Source organism: Nerophis lumbriciformis, linkage group LG01, assembly GCF_033978685.3.
Source record: "Nerophis lumbriciformis linkage group LG01, RoL_Nlum_v2.1, whole genome shotgun sequence".
NCBI classification, from domain to species: Eukaryota; Metazoa; Chordata; class Actinopteri; order Syngnathiformes; family Syngnathidae; genus Nerophis; species Nerophis lumbriciformis.
Window position 1 is genome coordinate 23518765 of NC_084548.2, and position 27350 is coordinate 23546114.

The 27350-nt window shown below is 39.3% G+C and overlaps 1 protein-coding gene across 2 annotated transcripts; it reads right to left on the minus strand.

The window, feature by feature from the left end:
- Positions 1–116: 116 nt before the first annotated feature.
- Positions 117–25554, minus strand: LOC133617360 (ubiquitin-protein ligase E3A-like). Of its 2 annotated transcripts, none has more exons than XM_061977315.2 (11): positions 25260–25554; positions 24614–24658; positions 19662–19966; positions 12437–13686; positions 12211–12355; positions 8678–8883; positions 8407–8571; positions 8173–8328; positions 1256–1329; positions 1036–1179; positions 117–937 (listed from the first exon to the last, which is right to left on the minus strand). In XM_061977315.2, the coding sequence occupies exons 1-11, from the start codon at positions 25334–25336 to the stop codon at positions 817–819; spliced, it is 2688 nt and encodes an 895-aa protein (XP_061833299.1). In that variant the 5' UTR covers positions 25337–25554; the 3' UTR covers positions 117–816. The 2 variants fall into 2 exon arrangements, with proteins under 2 accessions (XP_061833299.1, XP_061833290.1); XM_061977306.2 differs by having other exon boundaries at positions 19662–19969.
- Positions 25555–27350: the final 1796 nt, after the last annotated feature.

The following is a 27350-nucleotide window of genomic DNA, read 5'->3' on the forward strand; positions in this document are numbered from 1 at the left end:
TTCTCCGAATAAAGTTTTTCAGAAATACACAACACAATGGGCTTTACGGATTTGAGCTAATCAGCAAACTGTATTGTGTTCATAGGGCCAAATATCATATCCAAAGTGTCATCATATATAAATATTGTTTTGTTTTTATTTAAGTATCGTCAACACAGGAAGACATGGAAACAAAAAATGCTTCAGACAATCGTGGCAACCTGTGGGCCCCCCACAAAAAACATTCTGAAAAAAGTCTAAGTGCACTTACACAGCTCGGTCTAATGATGCCCTCCCCTAAGATTGAAAAGAGAGAATTGAAGCAAAAAACTGTTGCTTTGCAATTGGAATTGTGAGCGTTTTCCTGTTTTTTTTAAGAGTAGCAAATGCTACTCTTAAAAAAAGACTAACCTCGAAAGATAACTTTATGTTCAGTAATGCCAGACAAAAGCAATTGGTTATAGTGCTTTGTCCCAGATTTGCATTGATTGATTAGTATTAAACTTTTTACCATGTTCTGTTTCACTGAGGATTAAAAACCCAGGTTTAACTTCAAATAAATAATTACATAAATGATTCTTTCTTTATATCAAAAAGAAAGGTGGGAGGCAGCAGCACATCCCATGTACTTTGATCAGGACATCTCTGTGCTTACACGGACTGATAATGTTGCTTGACTATGGAGGCTCAGTGGAGGGACTACCATTTTTTTCCCCTCTGCCGCCGCTTACATCTTGTCGGATTAAAAAAAGAAGGGCGGGACCAAATGGGCAGAGAAGGAGTCTATTTGCAGTGCATTAGGGACATGTGGTGGTAAAAGTTGTACCGGGCAGGGCCTCAGAGCATGCCAAACCCTTTGGCATAGGTGATGGCTTTCAGCAGTCGCTCAGTCAGCTTCTCCTTGCTGCTGTACTCTGGCAGCAGTAGCACATTAAAGCAAGTATGAGATGTTGGTAGTCTGTTGCAGAGTGGAGGGAGAGGGGAGTGGACATGGATGATTATGATTATTATTGCATCATCATTGCATAAAGAACAATGCACGGCACTGAGGCTCACCGCTCTGTGTCAGGCCCATTCTTGGCGATAATCATCTTCAGTTTGCCAAGCCCGCCCACTGGCGCTCTATCAGTGCCAGTGGTGAACTGCAGGAAGAGGCGCTTCTGCTCCTCGCTAAAAGAGTGCAACGTTTCCCAGAATTCTCTAAAAAAATATTACAAAAATAAAAGGTGAGAGCGTCTGTGTCAAGGTCTCCAAGCACCTTACTTTTTTTGCTTACTTGATGATTCGAGAATCTTTGTTGTAGCCTCCATCATACTCTGTAGTTTCTTCTAGTGCCAGGAAGTCAAGGTTCTGGACAATAAACAAATCAAGTTGATATACGATGAGCCTACTGAGCAGATGTTTAAAATAGAAGTGTATAGACAGGAGTGCCTGACGGATGGCTAATCAAAATGTAACATATTCAAACTCTTTTAAGATCAAATAGTCATTGATGACATGTACGCAAGGCTAACAAGGTGTCATCTATAAAACGTGATGATCTCCACTACCTTAAATAATGGCGGCAAAGGATTAAACAACTCACTTGAACAAGGGGATGGGTCAAATGTAGAGGACAAATTTCACCAAACCTAGTGTGTGTGTGACAATCATTGGTACTTTAACTTTAACTTTTAACTTATTGTGCAGCTGTACGCCTAAAATTGCTCATTGGCATAGTTTTACTTTGGCACATTGAGGCAAAAAGTTTGGTCACCCCTGCTATAGTCCATGAATTTATCCTACTCTAATTTTGAAATTCCTTTCTGTAAAAAAAAAAAAAACACCAAAAAAGTCAGACAAGAATATAAAACAGATTCAATACATCACAAAGTGAGGCACAGGAATGATAAGCAGCCATTACTGTAGATTATTGGGCCAAAATGAGCCCCGTCCAATGTTTGTCAGTTTTACTCTAGTACTTACAGGATGAATATTTAAGTAATCAGAATCAGAAGATATTGTTTATCGCCGCCACGATAGTGCACTATCTCGTGGTCGTTGTGTTTTTCCTCATTTCTTGCATTGAACAGAGAGTACCAAGTCAAAATCCTTGTGTGTTACATATATGGCCAATAAAGATGATTTTGATATAACCTGCACTTATTAACACACAATGTGTGTTTTTTTTTTACCACCGCTAGGAGGTTATGTATTAACTGGAGTTTGTTTGTCTGTTGGTTAGTTAGCAACATAACGCAAAGATTTTTGGCCAAATTTTTATGAAACTTTCAGGAAATGTCAGAAATAGGAAACAGGGGATTATGGGGGAACCGGATCACTTTCTGGATTCAGAATTTATTTTCTAAAAGGGTTTTTTACTATTCGGAGATTGGGCCTGGCAGAAGTCTGCACTCTCTGAGTGCTGTTCTAATTCATCATTTATTTATTTAACTCTTTTATAAGGGTGCACGTTAAATATCGGACAGATAATTATCAAGCCAGTATGAGGACTTATGAAGTCATATTGATAAATCCGATGAAAAAATAGCACCAAAAAATGAGGACAGATTACCCGTACAGTGCTTTAGGTGGGTTGTGGTGCCCAAATCAAGCGCTTCTTTTCTCTAACTGTGCCATGCTGTAAAAGTCCCCTGAGCACACTGTAAACAAACACGGTTTGTGGGATTTCTTAATTATTTCAGAAGAAGACTTTGCACGTGCTAATTGCACCAAATATTCTGCAAACATTCCACGAAGAGGGGAAAAAATATGAAGCTTAAACACATCAAATCTTAACAGCCACATGGAACGCTAGAATCGGTAAGACAGTGTTTTGAAAGCCTACAAAGACGTCTGCGCTGCTACTTCCAACACCAAAAACTACCAATTTTTTCCAATTTTTTTGTTTTTTGTTTAGCAATCTGGGATTTTTTGGCTTAAATTGGAAAAAAAGTCAAACCCAAAGTAAATGTGAAGCTGTCATTGTTGAACTATTTAGAGAAGGGATATGAGTTTAGGCTTTTTTGAAAGCTAACACGTTAAGTCGCTGTCCTCAACAGTCAGAATTGTGCTAAAAGTGCTATTGACACTGAGGAATACACTGAGAATAAATACTTTTTCTTTCTGAAAATGCCTTTAAAATAGCTCCATTGATGCTATAGACTTAAAAACACAATGGGGCCATTGATTTATCTGTTACCAAATCCCATTTCAAATTTGACAACAATATTACAAAAAATTAGTATTTAACACAGATATTCCGAAAGAAAAAAGGTGTGAATTTGGAGACACTTAGTCAAAGTTTTTCATTAACTCTACACATACAGTATACTACAGTATACCTTGTCTTGCAATATTTATGTCATAGCTAGTTGCAAAATAAAGACAGAAAAAAACGTCAGAAGCACAACGTTGATGTAGAGTTGACATAGTCCACTTTTCCATGTTTACCTTTAAGCACAACTTTTAATGCTATTACATTATCTGCTGCTAAGCCCACCCCTTTTGCGTGAACGCGTTCATTATAAAATTGTTAACCAGCTTCTTAGTAAGGCACTTTCCACATCTTCAATATTTGGCCTAGTTAAGCCAGAAAACAAAGAAAAAATCCTGGGTAACTTCAATTTGAATTGTAGCACAGTCTTCCTCTGTCTTCTACGTTTGTTTACCTGCAAGGCTGCGTCTACGTAAAACAACTTCATTATTTGATTCAATTAATAGATATAAAATAAGAAAAAAAAGTTCTTAATTTTGTTTTACTTCAAAAAACAAATTATGAAAAAACAGGTCATTATAATTTGTTTTGTGTTGGTTTCAACTGAAAAAGCAAATGAACAGATACACAGATTTTCTTTTCACTCCTTTTCTGACATTGTGATTTGTGTAAACATACGTACTTTTAGGTAACTTAAACCTGAATTATGCTATAGTGTTACGCCGCTTGCTCCTCTTGCTCCAAACCTTCCGCCGGAGCGTGATATGCGCCTCTAAAAACTTCTAACCTCTCGTCAAAGGCAAAGTGGACCGCAGGACTGTAATTGATAGGCTTTATTAATACACAATTTTTAGTATGTAGCTTTCCCTCTTGCGAAAGTGCCATTTTCAAATCCGCCTTCATCTCTTCATCTTTGTAAGCAAGATGCACAAAAAAAGTGACTGATATTTCACATCCATTAGTTCCAGTTCCAACAACAATCTGGATGGCTCTTTAGTTCTCCAATAATATGCAATGTTGCAATCTATTTACGCAAATTCTATCAATTACCAACCAAATTATGCGCAGCTTTGCAACTTGGCCCAATGCCAAAACATGTAAAATAAAACAGTACTTATTTTTACTTTTGTTATTGTCTAGAGCAGTGGTGCCTTTAAACAGGCGTTACTGACACCTTTGACAAAATGTGTACCTAAATATATAAAATAAATATATCTATAAAATAAATACGTATTTAAAACGAGATATGGTGTATAACTATTTTGAAAAACGTTGTTTAAGAAACTAGGTGAAAAAAAAGTGTGTGGGTTCCTTCAAAGATTACACTTATTTAAACTAAAATACTCCGAAGGGAATAAGCGGTAGAAAATGGATGGATGGGTACTCTGAGAACAACCAGCATCTGTTACCAACAGTGGGTTAAGAGAACATATTTAACAAATAAACTTATATATTTGTCACATTTACAATTTAAACTTTGTAAAACAATTTCACATGAACTTAATGAAATGTTGGCTTTGATTGATTTGTAAATGTACATGAAGGTAGCGTGTGCACACTTACAAAAAATATACAAAAGCAGTCCCAGAGACACCAAAAACAATTTATATTGTACAAGAGGCAACATAAGATCATGTTTAAAATATATTTAATGAAAAAAGGATGTTTTTTACTTAAAAGAAGTGGGGGAGTTTAAGTCCATTTTAAAAGATCGAGAAACCAGTTCTCTTGGGAAATGTACTTGCTTTTAAATGTAATTCTTACTTAATCGTTTTAAATTATTTTTGACCTGTTGTGGTATGACTGCTGTTGTTCTGTTGTATTGTCTTGTTGTAATTATTATTGTACTTTATTTGTGCCACCCTATTTGTCAGGTCGCTCTTGAAAAAGAGATGTTGATCTCAATGAGTCTTTACCTGGTTGAATAAAGGAAATTTAATTGAAAAGTGTTAATCTATTAATTTGGTTTCCTTAAGGGCGTGGGTATGCCTATGATTGAAACTAAATTGTCCTCCATTTAAGTGTGCGCTGATTTTAAATATTATGTACACATCATTGTACATGCAATATATCACTATACTGATGTACAGATTTGTTATGATGCCATTGAATCAGCCTAATGCGGAACTGACGGCATTCTACTCATAGATTGTGTAGTACAAAGATGCGTATTATGCTTAAAAAGAGCATTGTTGTTTACTCAACCCTAAAAAACAAGACAACATTCAAACTTGTACAAACCATAAAACCACATTTCTGACACATCATTAAGTTTATTATGAACATTTTACACTATTTGTTAGATATAATTTATCGCCCCTATTCGAAGCTGGTAACGTCTCATGCTTCACCCGTGACAGAGTGAGTGAGACCTCCTGTTAACCAGGTTATATTAGTGCCACAGGCATCTGTGTGTGCTTATGTTGCTAACTTATTTAGCAGGCTGCTAAAACAAGAACAAATTAATTATATCCAAATTGCCTCATATTTCTAATTAGAAAAAAATATTTTGCGATATATATTGATATATATTTATTGCCCATCCGTAACTAATACAATGTTTTTCTAATCAACCCATGCAGCAAAATTAGCTTTTTTGAGCTAAATCTCACAAAGCAAAGTACTGAAATGAAAAGTAGCATACAATCTCCATTACACATGAAAAAAGTGTCTCTAACGCAAGCAATGAATACCTTTTTAACATGTTCGATTAAAACTCATTTATCTAATAGGTTGTATTCAGTCACATGACTTTTGAGCGGAAGTAAAGGAAAGTGGGGGGCCACCAAACCAATATGGCTACTGTGCAGCAACAGTGGGTGAAGTATCAGACTCGGAGTACGCAAGGGGTCTAGATCTTGCCACTAAAAGCAGATACGAGCAAAAAATCACAACTATACAATGGAATCGATTCCTATATGTTATCAAAAAAGATTTGTAGAGTGACCTCAAGGATTATCTGTCAGTGGCGTTCCCAGATATGTCAAACTATCTGGTGCACCATATGTCATTATTAGAGATGCGCGGTTTGCGGGCACAACCGCGGAGTCCGCGGATTATCCGCGGATCGGGCGGATGAAATTTAAAAAAATTAGGTTTTATCCGCGGGTCGGGTCGGGCGCGGTTGAAAAAAAAAAAAAAAAGATTTTAAATAGATTCAGGCGGGTGGCAGTTAAACCAATTCGGAAATATATATACATAGTTAAATGTTGTTACCCACATACGAAAAACGAGCAGGCACCTGCAGCATATGCCACAACAGAAGAAAAAAAAAAAAGAAGAGATGGACACTTTTACGGAGCGGAGAAGGGACGCCTCGCCGGGGTCCGGGACCGAGGCCCCTTCCCCCGAGAGGGCCCCACCGGGAGCCGTAGCTGAGGCGATCCGCGAGAAGGGCCCGACGCACGTCCAGGGTCACCACCGCGCCCACCGCACCGACACCCCGCCTCGTCCGCCTTCGCCGCGCAGCAGGTAAGCAGCTTACCTGCCCGCCACCCCCGTGGCCGGGGGCTCGTAACAGGGGTCACTCCGCGCGCTCCGCCCGCGCAGCTTACCTGCCCGCCACCCCCGTTGCCGGGGGCGCGTAACAGGGGTCACTCCACGCGCAGTGCGCTCACGAAAGGGGTGGGGCTCACCCTGGTTGATATAGACAAGGAGTGTGTAACAACCCACCTGCCGGCAGCGAGACGCGCTTGGAGGTGCGCTCAGCGCGGCTCCCATATGATTGCGCACTGGTGTGCGTCTGGGCCGTGACGGCGTGGCACGCGAATATCTGTGCTGCATTGGATCAGTCTCCTTTCTTTAACAGGCAAAAGCTTTATAACCTCACTAATGCCTTGCATCGTCTATATTAGATATATAACAACGGGCGGGTGCGGGCGGATGCGGTTCTGATTAAATGTTAGGTCGGGTAGATGGCGGATGGTTGACGACTTTCTGATGCGGTTGCAGATGAAATAATTGCCTATCCGCACATCTCTAGTCATTATACACAACAAAACAGATGAAAGCTGGAAAAAGCACAGACCTACAACTTCTTTGTGTGGCTGGGTCAAGGAAATTGGTACCAAGATTCTCCCGGGTAAATAATGCATTGTTAATGTTTGGCTTAAGTTGCATTTCATAATTTAACTTTGCGTCTTGTGAGGAAGCGTCCTTGTAAACACACTGCTAGTATCACTTGATATCTTTGATTCACTGTTTGTCATTTTCCCATTATGTTAACCACTCATAAATATAATCGGTGGCAACACTGAAGGCCTAGCTCGTTGTGAAAGAGACGGAGAAGTGATCACAGGTCACCAACTGCATGGCCAGGTAAGTTTAAGCCATGTTTGTTGCACACGCCGTTACGAATATGCATGTTTTCTCTGTCTTTATTCAAGTATAACCATAGATCTCAACGTTGTGTATGTGCTGAAAGCTTCATTTATGATTACTGCCTTTAGTAAAAGCTCTTTTAGGTTTTGCTCACATCTGCTTTTTTTTTTATTTAGACTCGCCTAGTTGGTGCTTTACAAAACACTTGTAGCTAAAACCAACAACTCCAAACCAAGATAAAATACAAACACTATCAAAATAATACTGAAATGGGAAATACTAAACGTTAACGTATATCAAAGGAAACCTTTAACGACGTGATCACTTCAAACATTTTTTGACATTGCTCCCTTGAGTGGAGTGCTATTTGAGAGCCACATTTCTTGTTGTTGTTTCATAAAATCTTGACATCTTTCATCATTTTTGATTACTTTTCGAGGAATTCTGAAGAAACTTTTATCCTTTTCGGAATTTGAATGGTTACAATAGCCTAAAACAACACAAGTATAGGGCATTTTTCCCCAGGACGCTTTTACAACAACGCTCGCTGGCATCCCACTTTGAGGCTCGCATATTTAATGAGCCGGACGTGACGTCAGGTGAATCTATTAGAATGTGCAGGTGTACATAATCAAGTGGTACAGTAATGTAATGTTGCATGAATTAAGTAATCTCACCCGGCTTCCACAGATCAGCAGCTCGATTTCTTCAGGCCGAAAAAGGTACTTGAGTGGTGACTCATTGGTGACCATGTGGAAGCCTCTCCTGAAAGCTTTGAACTGCTTCTCAACGCTTTTATTAAGCATGTATTCTGCATACTGAGCCACAAATTCCTGCATTTCAAATAAAAAACAAAAGTAATTGTATTACCGATTCAAACCAGAAAAAGAAAGTGTGCGTGCGTGGCTTACCTTGCGATTTTCATTCGTCACTGGAATTTTATCGCCATTTTCCCTTAAATCATACATAAGAGGGTTTCCAAAGAGGTCCGTCTGAGAAATCTGGAACGTAATCATCATATCCTCCTCCACACTGCCCTTATACTCAAGAAGTTCCTTTAGGCTCTGGTGCAGAATCTAACCAACACAATGAGGACAAATGCTCACCAAGGGCCATCTTACTATATAATTTTTATAATTTTATAGTATATAATTTTTTTTTCAGTGAAAACTGGACTCTTACAGGGTTGGCATCAGCAAGGTCCCTGAATGTTCCTTTCTTGCCCATTAGCTTTCTGTAGACAACCATTGGAAAGTGAACATCGAGGATGCAATTGTTGTAGATGGCGAGGCCGAGAACAATGCCAATCAGTGTGTACTGGCCCTCATTTTCAAACGATGAAGGGTTGAACCAAAAGAGTTTGGTGAGCTCATCATATGTGAACATCCCTGCCAGACAAAAACACACATTTCATTCACATCAATTTTAATCAACATTTTTCGAAAAAATTTAATAAAATAAATAAATAAAACGAAAAAGCTGTGCAGTCCTTCAAAAGAACTGCAGAGTCGACAGAAGCAACATCCAGATCAAACTAATCACTTTCAATATGATTTTTGATACTCTTTACAGACTGGGGAGATGGTTCATCTTTCAGCATGACAACCCATGCACACAACCAAGACATTAAAAGAATGGCTTAAGGACAACGTTGTGAATGTATTTGAGTGGCCCAGCCAGAGCCCAGACTTCAATCATATTGAACATCTCTGGAGAGACCTGAAAATGGCTGCGCACTGACCCTTCCCAACCAACCTGATGGAGCATGGGAGGTGATGCAAAGAGGAATGGGCAAAACTGTCCAAAGATAGGTGTGCCAAGCATGTGGCATTGTATTAAAAAATACCTGAGGCTGTAATTTCTGCCAAAGGTACATCAACAAAGTATTGAGCAAAGGTTGTGAATACTTATGTACATGCGATTTCTTAGTTTATTTTTAATACAATTGCAAACATTTCTAAAAAAAAAAAAAAAAAAAAGTTTTCACATTGTCCTTATGGGGTATTGTGTGTAGAATTTGGGGAATAAACATTTAATTATTCCATTTTGGAATCAGATTGTAACATAACAAAATGTGGAAAAAGTGAAGTGCTCCAAATACTTTGCGGACTCAGTGTGCATGTTGAAGACATTTCTACAATCTCCTCTGCCATTGTCTCCAATTGTGCAGTGCCACTTTCAATCCAACTTGTGCACATTTCTATACACAATCGGTCATGAGCGTAATCGGCTGTAGGATAGGTAAGTAATGGGGAAGATATTTGTTTAAGGTTGAGGAATGCCTTTGAAAATGAAGCGTCTGTGGATCCTACTGCGCGACTATTTGATGAAAAACACAGCAAGGTTATGCCCAGACTACTGTGAAATGTAGTTATACGAGTAACGCTTCTACCGCCTACACTGTCAAGCTTCATCGGAGAGTTTATTAAAGCTGGTGCGGCTTACACAGGCACTGTTTTCTTTTTTCTAAAACGGCTTTAAACCAGTCAAACATAGTTAAGCTAGATGTTATATCTAAAACACCCTGCATTTCAGATATGTATTATCATAAGTGACAAATTATGTACCTGAAAAAAGTATTATATCGTAATAAATATAACAATATTAATAATTTGTCCTAACCATCGTAAAAAAATGTGTGATGTTAGATTAAGTTTACATACACACATTAATAAGATTAGTGCCAAAGTGTGTTATATCAGTTTAAACATACTTATCTCTGTGAAGTCACGGTTAACATTTTAGATCGTTGGCCAAACTATGGCTCAATTTGGCTCGATTTCTCCCTCCTCCCCCTGCCCTCGTTTACTTGGCACTTCACTCCCCCTTGCCTCTAGCATCTTGTGCCGTGGCAAAGTATTGCAAATACGCCCCTATGCATATGGATGTTGATCGAGTCTTGCGACGTTATCAACCCTCGCCGTTGGCCAGCAGTTATGTAGGCAGATGCGACGAATATTTGTTTACTTCCAAGATTCCGGCGCATGCGATGTCGGGCTTTGCTTGTGCTCTTTATTTTTTTTCCCTGTCTTTATTAAGAAGACCGTTTAGAAGAGAACGTTTTTGGTGAAAAATGGTGGAGCATCAGCTTGCAGTATGTAAAATGTGTTTCAGTGTGTATTTGGGTTTGAAGCCAAAATTTATGTGCAGTAGCAAAGGTTTGAAGCCTGACTAAATTCACTAGTGTCAATATTACGAAAAGCATTAATTATGCTTCATACTTAAATTTGTACGCTTCTCTGGGCTTCTGGTGTGCCATTTTTCTCCTTGTACTCGAAAGTGCAGGGAGGTCTGCGAGCTCTCTTTGTTTTGTGGGAAGTAATTTGCCCTTTGCTCCAACCTGGTGGATAATTTGAACGCCTCTTGATTGACGTGAACGCGCAAAACCAATGAGGGAGTGCAAAAACAAAGGCAAAGGAAGGGTATTCGAATTAAGCCTATGTCTGCTTGTGCAACACTAGGGGGCAGTTATGCTTCTCTCAGCTTGTTCAGCTGTGTGGTTTTTTTTTCAACATGAAATGTTTGCATGTTCTCCCCATGACTGCGTGGGTTCCCTCCGAGTACTCCGGCTTCCTCCCACCTCCAAAGACATGCACCTGGGGATAGGTTGATTGGCAACACTAAAAAATTGGCCCTAGTGTGTGAATGTGAGTGTGAATGTTGTCTGTCTATCTGTGTTGGCCCTGCGATGAGGTGGTGACTTGTCCAGGGTGTACCCCGCCTTCCGCCCGAATGCAGCTGAGATAGGCTCCAGCAATCCCCGCGACCCCAAAAGGGACAAGCGGTAGAAAATGGATGGATGGATGTTACTTGTTGCTTTGTGCCAGTATCTAACTGGCTATTACAGCTCAATACATTTCTTACAAGCGGTCGGTAAATTTTTCGGCAATGTTGGCTAGATTTGTCGTTTTCTTTTCCAGTTGTAGTCTTAAAACAATTTTAACAGGTTTTTTGTTACATTTGTGAATTTACACAAGCACCTGTGTAAATATTTCATGTTTCAATGTGTACACCTGCAGCTAATAGATGTGTGCGCTCAAAATATGTACAAAATAAAATTAGTCAAAAAATTAGGTTGGTACAGCTTAAAAACAGGTGCGTTCTATAGCCCAACAATTATTTCCCTTCCTTATTGTATCTTTAACAGAGATGCACACAGAAACAATGTGGCTACCGCTAATGAGAACGAGTACAAGACCAAGACGTTTGTTCCCAAAAAAGGAATAATATTGCCAGTGGTTTGAAACTGATTTGGGTTTTTGGCAAAGTTTGTTTAAAGCCAAATGCAACAAAAGGCAGCAGCACAATAACCTTATTCCTGTATCATAAAGTGGATTAAATAGATCCTGATAGCTTGCCTTGGTGGACTGAAAACAAGACATTGCTGCTAACATTACTTTTAAAACATTCATGAATGATGACATCTAAATTGTTGTTTATGGGCATCAGTAATACTAAATATACCAGCCTATTTTTTATGGAATTTTAATACAAGAATGTAGCTTTATGTCATGGTTTTAAAGTGCAATGTTCTGCCTCCTTAAACAGTTATTTGTTTTTTCATTTACCTTTCAAAAATTTACTTTAGTAGCGGAAAAAGGTTTGCTTGTTGTTTAAATGCCCTTCTGGCTTTGTTTTCTGCTCTTGTGAATTTAAGGATAATTAGTGTCTAATGTACAATATCAGTAAGACTTTTTTTTCTTTTTTTTTCTTACCAATATCTGGGTTGAAGATCTCCTCAACTACAAGCTGGAAGAACTCTTTGGAAACGCCTCCTTCGTCAACACCTTGCTCCCCTTCAAACTCCACATACAGCTGTTTCTTAAGGTCTGCAGGATTCTCCATTGCGATCATTTCCAGCTGTAAAGGATATTTCGCCAGTTATCAACACGATCTTACAAATCAACAGCCTCTTTAAATTGGCAGAAATGAGACACATACCCTGACCAGAGCATCGTCGATGATGTGGTCTCGGCGGACCTTCAGCCTCAGATACGGGTTGGGCTGTTGGCCTTGCACTAGGCTGTAAAGCACCGTAATGCGGCGTTCGCTGTACATACGGATGCGGTTGTCGTAGTACAGACCCAGGTTCTTGGTGACAGCATTCAGGATGAAGGGGCATGTCATGAAGGAGAACTTATTTTCGGTTTCTACCTTAAAGAAAGTATAGTCTTTGTCCATTTCTAGAACCTCGTTCAGAGGCTCATTGACAAACTCTTCGAAGAGAATAAGTGGCCGCCGGCAGTCGTTGGTGCGGATGCCTAACTCAGTCTCTAGCGGGTCCACTCGTGGACCCTTTTTGTTCCGCCTCTCCTCACTTCGTAGCTCTTGCAGAATAAATTCACTGGACTCCGGAATGGGCTCCTCATCTTCGTCTTCGTTGTGCTCTGTATCAAGGTCACCACCAAGTACATTTGCATAGTAAACGATTTTCAAGCACCTGGTCGCTGCCACAACGGCATCATCATCGTTTACCAGGTTGCGGCTGTTGAACTCGTTGCTAATGACTTTGTAGGTAATGAGCTGCTGGAACGTCTCCACCATGCGCCTAATGTGCTCAGCGCTGTAGTGTGACCACAGTCGAGAGAGTTTGGCCTGAGCGGCCAGAGGGAGTTTACTCATGGCTTTGCAGAATTGCGGAAGTGCAATCTCCAAGTACTCTGGGCTGTGGAGGTTGCTGTTCTCCATCACTATAACAAACAGGTTTAGGTAATTTGGGTCACGAGAGTACACATTATGGTAGGTCAGGTCACACTCTACGTTAGGTGAGAGGTAGACCAGTGCATTCAAGAAAGCAGCTTCTATCTTCTCATTAGACAGGAGCCGTTCGTACACGCGTCGTACAGCTTCGATGTCCACTGAAACCTCGTCAGGGGGCAGCTTTTGGATATCGTTGTACCCTGATGATCCCTCTCCAAGCCTTAATGAAGCAGAGGTCGGGGAGTCCTCCTCCATAGCTGTAGTAGAGCAGGCAGCAGCCTCCTTCTCATCTTCATCTTTGTCCTCGTCTTTTTCTTGGAGTGACTTGAGCTCCTCCTTGGTGTGAGGCTTGGACCCTCGGAAGCTCTGCACCAGGCCCTCAGCGCTGGAGAACACACGGCCGATTACTCTGATGAGAGGGGAGTAATCCTCCTTCTCACCACAGATGTCCAAAATCTCATACACTTTCTCCTCTGTCAGGTAATTCACATCTAGAGACAGAATCAGACGAGATTAAACACTTGACTGCAAAACTATAATGACATTCACAAACAATAATAAACCTCAAATCTGAATATTTAGCAAAGTTGGTCATGTTTAGGTTTTTTAAGAGTATATTTTGTACCGTATTTTTCGGAGTATAAGTCGCACCGGAGTATAAGTCGCACCTGCCGAAAATGCATAATAAAGAAGGAAAAAAACATATATAAGTCGCACTGGAGCCCGGCCAAACTATGAAAAAAACTGCGACTTATAGTCCGAAAAACACGGTACATTACATTAACATTGTCCCTTTCATGGACTTTTGAAGGTCAACTATTGTTTCATCATGGCTTTAAAGCGACTTAAGAGTGCTGCATCTTCACTGAAATACTTTTTACGAGTTAACTAATATCATTTTTGACCCATTTTGTTTGAAGCATATAAAAGCTGCCTGGTGCCTAATAATTCTGTACACTTTGATAAGAACCATGACTATGATGATCACACGAGCACCACGCAAATATGTTTCCTGTATGTATGCATGGACCGATATTTGATAAGTCAATTAACCAACGATAAATGAAAATTAAGTCGATAGGTTTTCTAGCATCGATAAATCGCTGTGTATACTTTAAGAGCATTTACGCTTTTCGTCGCTTTCAGCAGCTACGTGCTTTCGTACAATGGTAAAATGAAAAGAAGGAAGTGAATCCTCTTGTCTTCATTAAGTGTCTTTGACTTTTTGTGCAGCAAGGCGGGGCCGCTGGCCTGCTAACATCGTACAGTGCAACTAGTTAGCATGTAGCTAACATGAACTAAATGATCACAAAATCAAATGCCACCGCTCAGTTTAAACCTTTGGAACAAGATGAGCCTATCAACACCGAGGACCCAGTTTGCCGAATGTGCGCGAATACAACAAACCTGCATACTCACTTGATACACAACTACCTGACAGTGTACACTCACTTCACGTTCAGTGAACAAGGCATGTCAGTGTAAACAAAACAGTGCAACATAGTGTGCACTAACAGAAAGTGTGGGTTCATGTATTCAAAGTCAAGCACAATGCTGTTTAGCAGTGGTCCCCAACCACCGGGCCGCGGCCCGGTACCGGTCCGTGGATCGATTGGTACCGGGCCGCACAAGAAATAAATAAAAAATAAATAAAATGTTTTGTTTTTTTTATTAAATCAACATAAACACAAGATACACTTACAATTAGTGCACCAACCAAAAAACCTCCCTTTTCATTCACACTCATTCGCACAAAAGGTTTGCTTCTTTTTGTTATTAATATTTCTGGTTCCTACATTATATATCAATACAGTCTGCAGGGATACAGTCCGTAAGCACACATGATTGTATTTTTATGACAAAACCCCCTCATCCCACCCCACCCCGGTCCGTGGGAAAAATTTTCAAGCAGTTACAAAAAGGTTGGGGACCACTGCTGTATAGGACCCATTTTTAGACATTTAAAGTGTTTGTCAACAGTTGAGTTGAGTTCGAGTTTATTTCGAACATGCATGCATGATACATCACGGCTTCTGACAGGATAGGGGCAGGACAGGATAGAGTGTGTAGCACACATCCCGAGATATTAGAAGTGTGACGATACACTTTATTATAGTCCAATATTGCATGTAATAAACTGTTGTATTTTGCCTTTCGTGCCTTGACCCTTGACAGCATCGCTTGTTTATATAGCCATCTTAAATCACATGCTCAACACCAAATCTCGCAATACACTACAGTCATATAAAGCATGGAAAATGGGAGCTAGGCACTGAAGAGATGCAATAACCTAATGTGGAACAGCAACAGGAGGCATCAGAGAACACTGCTTCAGATGAGGAGGAAGCGACAGCAGAGAAAGTGCCATCTTCCGTGACTGAGGACGTTTTGGCAAAGCAGAGTGTGGTGCAAAGTTTTGTGGAGGAAAATCCCCCAAAGCTGTTGCAAATCTTGTCAGCAGCCTTACAACACATTGTCCCAATTTAGGCTAGTCTTATACCACAGCTAAGCCGCATTCATTTTGCACAAATGGGGTAGTGCAGAACAGAAAGTATGAGACATAATCAAAATAAATCCGGTTGATTTTCAGAAAAAAAAATCTGGGAAAAAAGACAAATCCAAGCAAGTTCACCCATCTTCTCCTTCTCGAGTTGGATATTCTGCCTGTTTGTGTTTTAATTCCACATACCAATTTCATCATTGAGAACCGGTCGATAACGTCACTACTCCTGTCTGAGGGAGCAGAGCCGTTCTGCACTCTGCACACAGGCAGTGAGTCTTGACGGAACACGTAGCAAACTCAAAGACTCTGTAATTCAGGGGTTTGAGAAATGCCAAAAACAGACGTGTCTGGATATTTTTGGTGTGGTCCAAGGATCCAGTAAAAGACAGTGGAGTAAAGAAACACCAGACAGAGGTTAGACACCATCTAAAGTCAAACTCCTGGTCCGCTGGCCTAGGGAGGGATGTCATTCGGCCAGCAGGACCATTTGAAACTCAATGTGCATTTGGCCCGTACAGAAATTTTCAGCAAATAAAAACCCTAGATATTAGGGCTTTACAATTTGGAGAAAAAAATTAATTTTCTCACCACCCCCTGTGGCCCCGAGAGGATGGCTGGATGGATGACTGGATGGATGGGCTGGATGGATGGGCTGGGCAACGTGCATGCAAATTCCGGCGCTTGTGACGGTGAGACAAATTAGGAGTGAGTGATTGGAAAAAAAACATGTCTCCTAGAAGTTTGGGATCTCACCATGGTTACTACTTTTTATTTGTCATAGCGCTAGTATGTCTAATCAATAAAAACAAAAAAAAAAAGTAAGGCCATAAGATTTCCACGTTCACATAATTAGCCAATAAAACGGAATCAGCTGTTAAACGCAGAATATCAGGAAAATTGTGTGAGTGAAATGTTGTCATTGTGAGGAGAAGGAATATTTGTTTAGGAAAATAATGTGTCTGCTCATTCATCCCCGAAACACTCAATCATCTGCTCATTCATCCCCGAAACACTCAATCACCCTGTCCTAAACTAAACGTCGATAATGTCGATACGGTCACTTGAAACAGCGACTTACCTACAAAGCGAAAGCTAACAAAAACAATCCATACAGGCCACAACACATTTCATCTGCTGGTGTTGTTGTGAACGACATCATCCATGTAACATCAATGTACAAACAGCAGTCGCAGCCTGAGAAGCGCGCTTTTTTCCCCCCTTCTAAACAGCTTCAAATGAGTCGACCTTTACACGTCAAGCCGAGAACAACAGCACAGCACACTTGCCCCCTTCACAATAATAGTGCGGTACGCTAACAAAATAAAAATTTCAAAAAAATACTTTACACAAGCATAATGTACTTAAAGCACTTATTGATATATTTACACAATTATTATGCTTTGACATAAAATACTGGTCAAAATTGTCCAAAAATGTATTGCTGGGTTGCATTGTTTTTTCTTCTTTGCGGCTTAATTCACATGATGGTCAATCAGTTTGAGCGTATCATTAAAAAAAGTGAAAGTGAGTGTAGATTTTGAGCAGAAAATGCCTTATTGCTGTTCTGTTGTTTGATGTCCAATTGTTGGTTCAATCCAACGTATTATTTTTCTTGATTTTCATAACAAAAACTAAAAGTTTAGTTGTTGTTTTGCAGGAAACACAAATGTTTTTTTCGACACTGATGACCACAATATAACGTCTTTGGTGATATTTGTTAGCATCAAGAGAATATCCATAATTGTATTAATGAGATGAGTAAAGCTCTCGTAGGCTCAACAGCATATACTGAATCTTGATATTGCTCACAAACATTGCTGAACAACAGGAACATCCATCCATCCATTTTCTACCGCTTGTCCCTTTCGGGGTCGCGGGGGGTGCTGGAGCCTATCTCAGCTGCATTCGGGCGGAAGGCGGGGTACACCTAGACAAGTCACCACCTCATCGCATGGCCAACACAGATAGACAGACAACATTCAACAGGAACATGTATAGCTAAATAATGAGACAACATACGAACTTCACTCCATAAAAACAACTGCAGACATGAACTGTTGATGAGACTAATATTTGTAGCAGGAAATCACCTGCAAAAAAACGTATACTTTTTCTCATTAGCGTCACGATCACAGCAGCACGGGACTCGTTACGACAATCAAATATGTTACTTATAGTGATGCACAAATAAGTCCTGTATTTCACCAATTAATGCTTATTTTGTGGACTACTCAGATGTAAAGACATGATGTGCCTCTAATCTTTCGTTCCTCTAAATACCGATGAAGTGAGGTCGTATCATCTTGGTGATGATACATGGTTTAAATCTTACAAAAATATTTTTCTTAAGAGTGTAAAAATCCACTCCATCCTATTTTAAATATTTGTTTCATTATGGCTTATATATTTGCCTCTAAACCTTTCAAAATATGCCCAAATCTGCACTGATTTAGGTACCGGTAAATAAACAGTAGCCTAATGGGGCTCTAGACAACTGCCTGAAACCTGGAAGTTGTGTCTCTCGTTCACATGATTGCAACCCAGCTATTGCACCAATAAATCTGATGATTTTTGCTTTTATTCAACAAACATTTTATAAAATTGTGTTTGACAGAAAAAGCACACACTCTACGGTGGTAAAATTTGTGAAAAAGGTAAAACACAGATTTAAAAACAATTAAAACAGAGAAACTGAAATGTATTGTTTTTATAATGCTATTGTTATTTAAAATGATTGTTTTTGCTAATATTATTTTACTTGTTGTAGTTTGTTACTAATTGACATACATTTTTTAAACTACATTTAAAGTTCAGTTTTGGTGGTACAATAAATACTGATGTTTTTAAATTAATGAAAAATTGTGTAATTAATCGTGATTACAATATTAATCTAAAATAATAGTGATTATTATTTTTGCCATAATCGTCCAGCCCTATTAAATATATGCTTACAGCGTGTGTACAAAACGTTGTTAGGGGGTTTTTATAGTGCCTACAGGCGGAATAAAGCAAATCACATTACCTCCATTGTGAGCCACCTTATACTTGTTGTATATTACAAATTAGAATACATGGAATAGAATAATATAAAAAGAAAGACATGATCTAACATATTGTGTTGAAGTTTGGGGAAATGTTTATAAAACAAACATAGACCCAATAATTAAACTTCAAAAAAGGGTAGTTAGAATAATACACAATGCATGCTACGATGAATCTACCAATCCAAGTTTAATGTGTTAACATTTTCAGATATTATGTTTTTTAAAAACAATGGAAATTGTGTTTCAAGTAAAGAACAACAGCCTTCCAGCTTGTATTCTTAGGTTATTTAAATTAAGAGGAGAAAACTATAATTTACGGGGGATATTGATTTTTGAAATACGTAAATTAAGAACGAATATAAAATACAAATGTATTTCAGTTTTAGGAGTTAAATGGTGGAACAAGCTCAGTGATGAGATGAAGACATGTAGTTCTTTGTTAAGATTTAAGAAATCCTTGAAAGGTAAAATAATGGAAAATTATAGAATATAGCAACAATTACTTTCATTCCATTGATTTTTTGAACGTTGATGTTCCAGGCAATCTAATTTTCAGTGAATGTATAAGATAGGCAAATTAAAGCCTTGGCTTATTGCTTTTTCGGTCATTCTTTTTCTTTTTGTGTGTGTATGTGTATGATTGTTAATATGTATAATCTGTGCTGTTAAATTGATCACACAAAATGGTTGATTATATGACCGAAATAAACTAATTTAATTTCATAGCTAAAATTCACAAACGTGTGTAGTTTCCCTTCAAAAAAAGACCTTGGATGATTCTTTTCCACATCTAACACACTTCCTTCAACAAATCAACAATCAAAAACAAACAAAAAATAGAAAACAAATTTGAATGTGCGTCAAAATTTACATAGTAGTTTATAGGGTTTTATCCTTGTCACATGCTTGTTTAACTGACCTTTGAAATTGTCACGTACAGAGTGGACATCCTTGTTGTTCGTCTTGGTATTGCTGCACGGCAAGTTGCAGTGAGCGCTATTCTCCAAGTAGGCCGAAGCCGTACCTTTCTTTGAGGGGTGGGGGTCGCACAGTTTTGCATTGACCTTGTAGAGCTCGAGGGCTTTGACTGCTGCCGCATTGTTGTCCATGCGATGGAAGCCATTCGATGAGGCACACCATGGGTTGGAGCATGATTCATTCCCACAGCCCTCAGTTAACTGGTGGTAATAGCGCTCTATTAGATGCTTGGCAGCTGCTCGCTTCCTGCTTACAGTAACAAAAGAGTAAGAGCAAAACGTTTTGCAAGTTTAGTGTGAAATGGTTTGCAATTAGAACATGAAGGTCTGATCTTATTCATGAAATTTAGGATGGTTTGAATGTGACTTTGATGATGACAACAAAACAGACAGTTACAATCGACCAACCATTATACCTCCCAGTCGGGCTGCAAAATATATCGTTTTGGCATCATCATCACAATGTACAGTACGTGTCACATGCATGTCCTGCGATCTGAGGACCAAATGAACTCACCGTGCGTGTGCCTTATTACACAGGCAATTACAATGTTTCCTGGGCTCTGTGTAATTGTGTGTTAGTTTTTAAGATAATGTTCAGTTTTAAGTTTAGTTCAGTTTTAGTTTATTTCGAACATGCATAAATACAATTACAATCTAATGCATCCCATATTTGCAGTTGTTTCAATACAGCATGTCTGAAAAGGAGTAGGAAGAAGCAGAGTTTATTTAATCCTTCCTCTTTTCATATCGTAGCAGTTTTAATCCATGTCTTTGTTTTCTGTTTGTAACAGAACAGTGAATAAATAAATAAATATACCATAAGTAAGTAAGCAAATATTAAATACATAAATAATCATTACCTCTTTTTTTTTTTAAAGGTTCATGGTGTTTATCATAAATCTTCTCCTTTGTACTTTGTGAACACTTGTAGTTTGAACAGTCTATTAAACTGTATCATATTAGTGCTTTGTTTGATTTCATTGCTTTATCCATTCCATAATTTAATTCCACATTTGGATATGCTAAAGGTCCAAAGTGTTGTACTACAAAATACGCTACAAAATACACCCCCGCTACCACCAAACCCCCCCCACACACACACACCTTGTAGCGTCCCGGGAGAGTTAGTGCTGCAAAGGATTCTGGGTATTTGTTCTGTTGTGTTTATGTTGTGTTACGGTGCGGATGTTCTCCCGAAATGTGCTTGTCATTCTTGTTTGGTGTGGGTTCACAGTCTGGCGTATATTCCTAACAGTGTTAAAGTTGTTTTACGGCCACCCTCAGTGTAACATGTATCGCCGTTTATCAAATATGCATGGCATTCACTTGTGTGTGCGTGCAGAAGCCGCACATATTATGTGACTGGGCCAGCACTCATTGGACTGGATGAAAAGCGGACATGGCGATTTTCGGGAGGGGCACTGAAATTTGGGAGTCTCCCGGGAGGGTTGGCAAGTATGAGAATTAGTGGTAATGCGGTGTTACCGCGGCCAGCTCTATAGTGATGGGATCGGCAGTTCTTTTGACTCTACTGAATCACTAGAATCAGTTCCTTAAATTGAGTCGTTCAAAAAATTTGTTCACCGAATCCCCCCCCCAAAAAAAAAAAAAAAAAAAAAGGAGGGGAGTACAGTGCAGACATTCGCGGGAGAAGCAGCAAATAGGGTGAACGCGAGTCCCTACACAGCTCTGTGCATGCAGTACACCAGGCAGTGAGTGACTGACACAGCGCCAGTCAGCACAGTTCAGTACGTGAACCTGAATCACTTCTGCAGCAGCAGTTCTGTGTGCAGGTCGGCGAATCATGAGTCAGTCAGTAACAGCTTCCCCAGCGGCAGATCTCGGTGTGTGTCAGTTCGCGAACGACACAAGCCCTCAGCACCCAATGAACGACGCGCACAGTGACTGAACGAGAGCCTCGATGTGACATCCTCCTCCGCGACACAGTCAGTTCTCTGTGTCAGTAGGTTCGCGAGTCCTGATTCTGTCGATCACTGAGTGATTCATGTCGTTAATCCGCGGTGAACGAATTGTTCGGTCAGTCCCTCCCCCCGCCCCCATGATGAGTAGCTGGCTGCGTCGTTCGCCGACGTCGAGGGTTCAGTGAGTCACAGAATGCGCCAGTTCCACTCATACCGGCATGGTCGCGGCGGAGCTCAACTGAACTGAGAAAGGAACGAATCAGTTCATGAAGTGATTCGGTTCAGTACGTTCAGTCAAAAGATTTGTTCATTCGAACGAATCATTCGCGAACGACACAACATCACAGCTCTAGTGTTAATTTGATATCGCCTGAAGGGCCAAGTGAAATTACACGGGCCAGAGTTTGACACCCATGGTTTACATCATCGAGTGGTCTGCTGCTTTCTCGTTACTACATTACATTTATACTTACATCATGTATATTAAACCCTAATGGAGGTGTTTGGATGTGTTTTTAGGGGCTTTATAGGCAGAACTGAACGGCTCCCACAGGCCTCCTTGTTGGCGAAATTCTGATCGAATTGATTAAATATTTAAAATGCATAAAAAAATTAAAATAAAATAAAAAACATCCGTCGTCATGTCTTTCATAATGATTGTGAACGATGGGCAAAATTCCAAAAAAAGTGCAGTTCCCCTTTAAGTCCAGTTCCACTTCTGGTAATGCTGTATTGCTCCGTTGACGACTTAATGTCATGCTAATGGTCGCTTGGCAGCAAAGTGAAGCCATTGGTGTTCATACCTGCCAACTTTTGAAATCAGAAAAACCTAGTGTCCAGGTCCAGGACGCAAAATGATTATTAGCATTCAGACAGGTTAAAATGTTGCTAAAACCATCACTTTTCTATCAGTCACAGTGACTTTTCAAAACAAAAATATTACAGCAAAAATCATATGGGTTGATTGACATGTTTATTCTGTAAGCTAACTTCAATAGTTTGAAATTATTTTGACAGTTAATTGCCAGTTATCCTGTCAACCTTTCACAAGACTTCAATTTGTTAATTGAAAGTATAAACAGTATAAACACTTTTTACAGTAAAAAAATGGTAAAACAGTACTAAACAATTCCATTAAAAAAAAAAACTGGTGTCATTATTAACTTTCTGTCCAAGCTTGTAAAATCTACTGCCTTGTTCAATTGTAAAAAAATATTCTGTGCCTAAAATTCACATTTCTATCACAATTATCATACTGTAAACATGGTAAGCTATCTTCATTAAAATTAACAGTCCTGTCAATAGCATGGAATTACAATTCAAATGTAGTTTTTTTGTAAGCCTTTCAAAAGAATTCAAAATATGAAAAATTAATGAAAATTAATTTAAGCCATCAGACACTTGAAAAGTGGCACATCACATCTGTAATGTAATCATTTTAACTTTTCAACAGAAATAGCACTGCAAAAATATTAAGGACATACTTCTGTATTTTGGTAGTTATGCTGTCAACATTTAACAAGATTTCTTCAACTTGGACTTGAAAGCATAAATAGTATAAACACTTTTAACAGTATAACAGTACTAAACAATTCCAATAGATAACATTGGTGTCATTACCTTTTTGTGGCTAAAATCCAAATTGTATCGCTAGCAACGGCATTAGACTTGTGTTTTTTTGTCCCAACGTGGTCTTTTACATCGCTAATTCCTCTGTGTCCGATCGAAAAATCTTGTCTGCACAAGGTGCAATTCGCGTAGTTTTCACCCTTTTTGGAACGGATAATTATTCCCGGATAGGCTTTTGAATATTCTTCACGGAATGACTGCAGTTTTCTTTTCGGTTTAAGACTCGTTTGCGATTTTTCTCCGGCTGATTCCATGATCGTTCGCTCGTTTGGAAACAATGGCAACTGGTGCCTCGTGCTTGGCAGCGGTGCTATAAATAGCCTCGCGCATGGCATTCGGAATGGCTCGATAAGAAGTTACGGGAAGCAGTGTCGATTGTCATTGTTGTTACGCGATTTCGTGAATACAACTTTAAAAAAAATATTTTTTTTAATTAATGAAAAACCTTTTTTTTTTATCACTGCAACCGTAACCCGGAATAGGTTGATGAAAACCGTACTAATTACGGGAAAACCGGAGTAGTTGGCAGGTATGGGTGTTGTTGGCTGCCGCTGCAAGCAGCAGCTCTAAAGTGTTTTTTTCATGTACCTTGCACCGGCCAGAGCTGCGTCAGCCTTTCTTGCAGATCACGTGTGGTCAGAAGCGCTTACCACACATGTGATGTCAATGTAGAGGTAATTGTAAATTTAATATCTCATTATATAGATATACATACATACATACATCCATACATTTTCTACCGCTTGTCCTTTTTGGGGTTGGGAGGGGGGGCTTAAAAGACAAAATGTGCATGACAGCGGGTAAGGAATTGTCTGTACACCTACAAGACAGGATTGTCAAAGCACAAATTTGGGGAAGGTTACAGAAAAATATTTGCTGCTTTGAAGGTCCTAATGAACACAGTGGCCTCCATCATCTGTAAATGGAAGAAGTTTACAACCACCGGACTCTTCCTAGAGCTGGATAGCTGGAGCCTATCCCAGCTGCCCTCTGGACAAGTCGAGAAAAATAAATGTATGTCTACCCCAATGTCCCAATCATTTGCATTTGTGTAAATGCCTTAAATTGGGACAATACCAATAGTATTAAACATTACATGCGATACAATTGTGCAACTATACCCATTCCAGCTGGATGTGAGATAACATACCGGTACTAATCCACTCTAGAATTCAAAATCAGAATCAATATTGTGTTTGTATTATAGGTTATAAGGTTTCATCAAAAAATAGACACTCAGAAAAAGAAAATGACAATTGAAACAGGTGGATGGTCATCTTTAGTAGCATTCCCACCTATTGAATGCATACACTATGTAAATGTTTGGGAAAATTACTTACATTCGGCTTGCTTCTGGGTTTTCTACTTCAAGCTCGTCGTTTTCTCTGATAGAACACAAAAAAGATACATAGAAACAGATTAATAAAAGAGGCCCCAATGTTACAAACACAAAACTCACAGTAATAAATATTGTTTAATCTTGATTCAGTTTAATATTTAATCTTAAAATCAATTAGGGTAATTGTATTGCAGCTTAGAAGCATCACTTTAAAAGTGTCTAAGTGCAATCGCGAGCCGTCCGATTCCAACGTTAGCCTTTGGCTAAATTGGAATATAGTACACATGCTTTAATTCATTAAAAAACAATTTTAAAAGACATCAGACAGAAAACGAAAACGTGATAATAGGTGGTCAAAGGGACAAAGTAAGATGGATAACTGTAATTTGGGTGACATCCTGACCCCTGATTAGCAAGCTGATGTAGCAAAAGCTGTACTAACGACTGTATTGATTATTAAGAATAACCATTAATCTAGCAATGGCTAGGTTACGCGTAGTTATACATCTATATTGGCACCAGACAAAACGTAAATTAGAAGTGTGTGAATAAGGGGGAAACAGAACATTCCTTTCTACCAAACTAGCCTGCTACAGCTTACAGCTAGCATGTCGGCATCCCCGACACTTTCCTAGTCGCCAACCCACCTGTCAGCTCCTCCTGCTGGGCTAATGTCGGCCTGTGGTGGCGCACACTCACAGTCCTCCTTCGCGTCGGGATTCATACGAGACTTTAACCTCACTTGTTTGGAATTGGGATGCGGTAAATTACTGTGTCAAGTCATCCACAGATTGATCGGCACGACTGTTGCAATTTACACGTGCAGTTTGAGGCAATTTACAAATAAAAACTTCATTCATAAGCTTCCAGCTAAGGGATCCCTACGAAGCCTGAGGTAAGCAGCCATCTTTGGCGTCACTGTCAGCCCACTACCCAGAGTGCACTGCGGCTAAGCAACATCGTCTACGCTTGACGGAATGCATGAAACATTATTTTTTGTTTGTTTGTTTGTTTCCTTAAATTGAACACAAAATCTACAACAATAGAGCATAAAGAAATAACAAACAATACAATTATGGTTTATGGTTTAAGTTTATTTCGAAACATGCATTCAGTGACATTATGACACATCACATATTTCCAGTTTCTCTTTACAGCATGTCCAAAAAGGAGTAGGAAGAAACAGAACTTTTTTAATTCTACCATTTTTCTATTTCATAGCAATTACTAACACATTTAATTCACTTCCTTTTCTCAACCTAACTCCATATATAATACAGTTCTCAATAAATAGTTAAATACGTTTTTATTCATATAAAAAGATGAATAATATTGCAGTAATTTATTAAATTTCAATATTTTTTATTCAATAAATCTAGGCTTTGAGTGTTCTGTATTATTCTGTCTGACCGTTTTGTAACACAATTAGTGAGTTAAAGCCATACTTGCCAACCTTGAGACCTCCGATTTCGGGAGGTGGGGGTGGGGGCGTGGTCGGGGGCGGGGCGTGGTTAAGAGGGGAGGAGTATATTTACAGCTAGAATTCACCAAGTCAAGTATTTCTTATATATATATATATATATATATATATATATATATATATATATATATATATATATATATATATATATATATATGAAATACTTGACTTTCAGTGAATTCTAGCTATATATATATATATATATATATATATATATATATATATATATATATATATATATATATATAAATAAATAAAATAAATACTTGAATTTCAGTGTTCATTTATTTACACATATACACACACATAACACTCATCTATTCATTGTTGAGTTAAGGGTTGAATTGTCCATTCTTGTTCTATTCTCTGTCACTATTTTTCTAACAATGCTGAACACCTGTGCTGTGTGGCACGCACAAAAGTGTTTTCATCAAATGCACTAGAGTCTGGAATCTTCCATCTCTCCCTAGCGTGGCCCAAAACCGGTCAATCTTTGCTTCCTGAGGAAGATCTTCACTGCCAAGCACTTGGTAGTCCACTACTTCTTCCCGGAGGCTATCCAGGTCCAATCGCAGCTGCGGCTAAAACCGGTCAATCTTTGCTTCCTGAGAAAGATCTTCACTGCCAAGCACTTGGTAGTCCACTACTTCTTCCCGGAGGCTATCCAGGTCCAATCGCAGCTGCGGCTTGGAACTTACAAGCGTATTTCTTCATCTTACTCGTCGTCGGCGTCGCCATGGCTGTATCTTCCTCGTTCTTTTGCTTCGTCTCCTTGTTGTGTGCGCAGTTGTGCACTGCACTCTCTAAAAGCCGTAGATGTTATTGTCACATATGCATGTACAGTAGATGACAGTATTGTCCTGTTTAAGAGTGTCACAACATTGCTGTTTACGGCAGACGAACTGCTTTACGGTAGACGAAAACGTGACTGCTGTTGTTGTGTGTTGTTACCGCGCTGGGAGGACGTTAATGCAACTGTCTAACAATAAACCCACATAAGAAACCAATAACTCGCCCTCGATCATTCTACAGTTATAACGTGATTGGGCAGGCACGCTGTTTATATTGTGAGAAAGCGGACGTGAAAACAGGCTGTCCTCACTCAGGTCTGCATGGACCGCCTGAATTTCGGGAGATTTTCGGGAGAAAATTTGTTCCGGGAGGTTTTCGGGAGAGGCGTTGAATTTCTGGAGTCTCCCGGAAAATCCGGGACGGTTGGCAAGTATGAGTTAAAGGTGCTGTTAGCAAATTACTTACA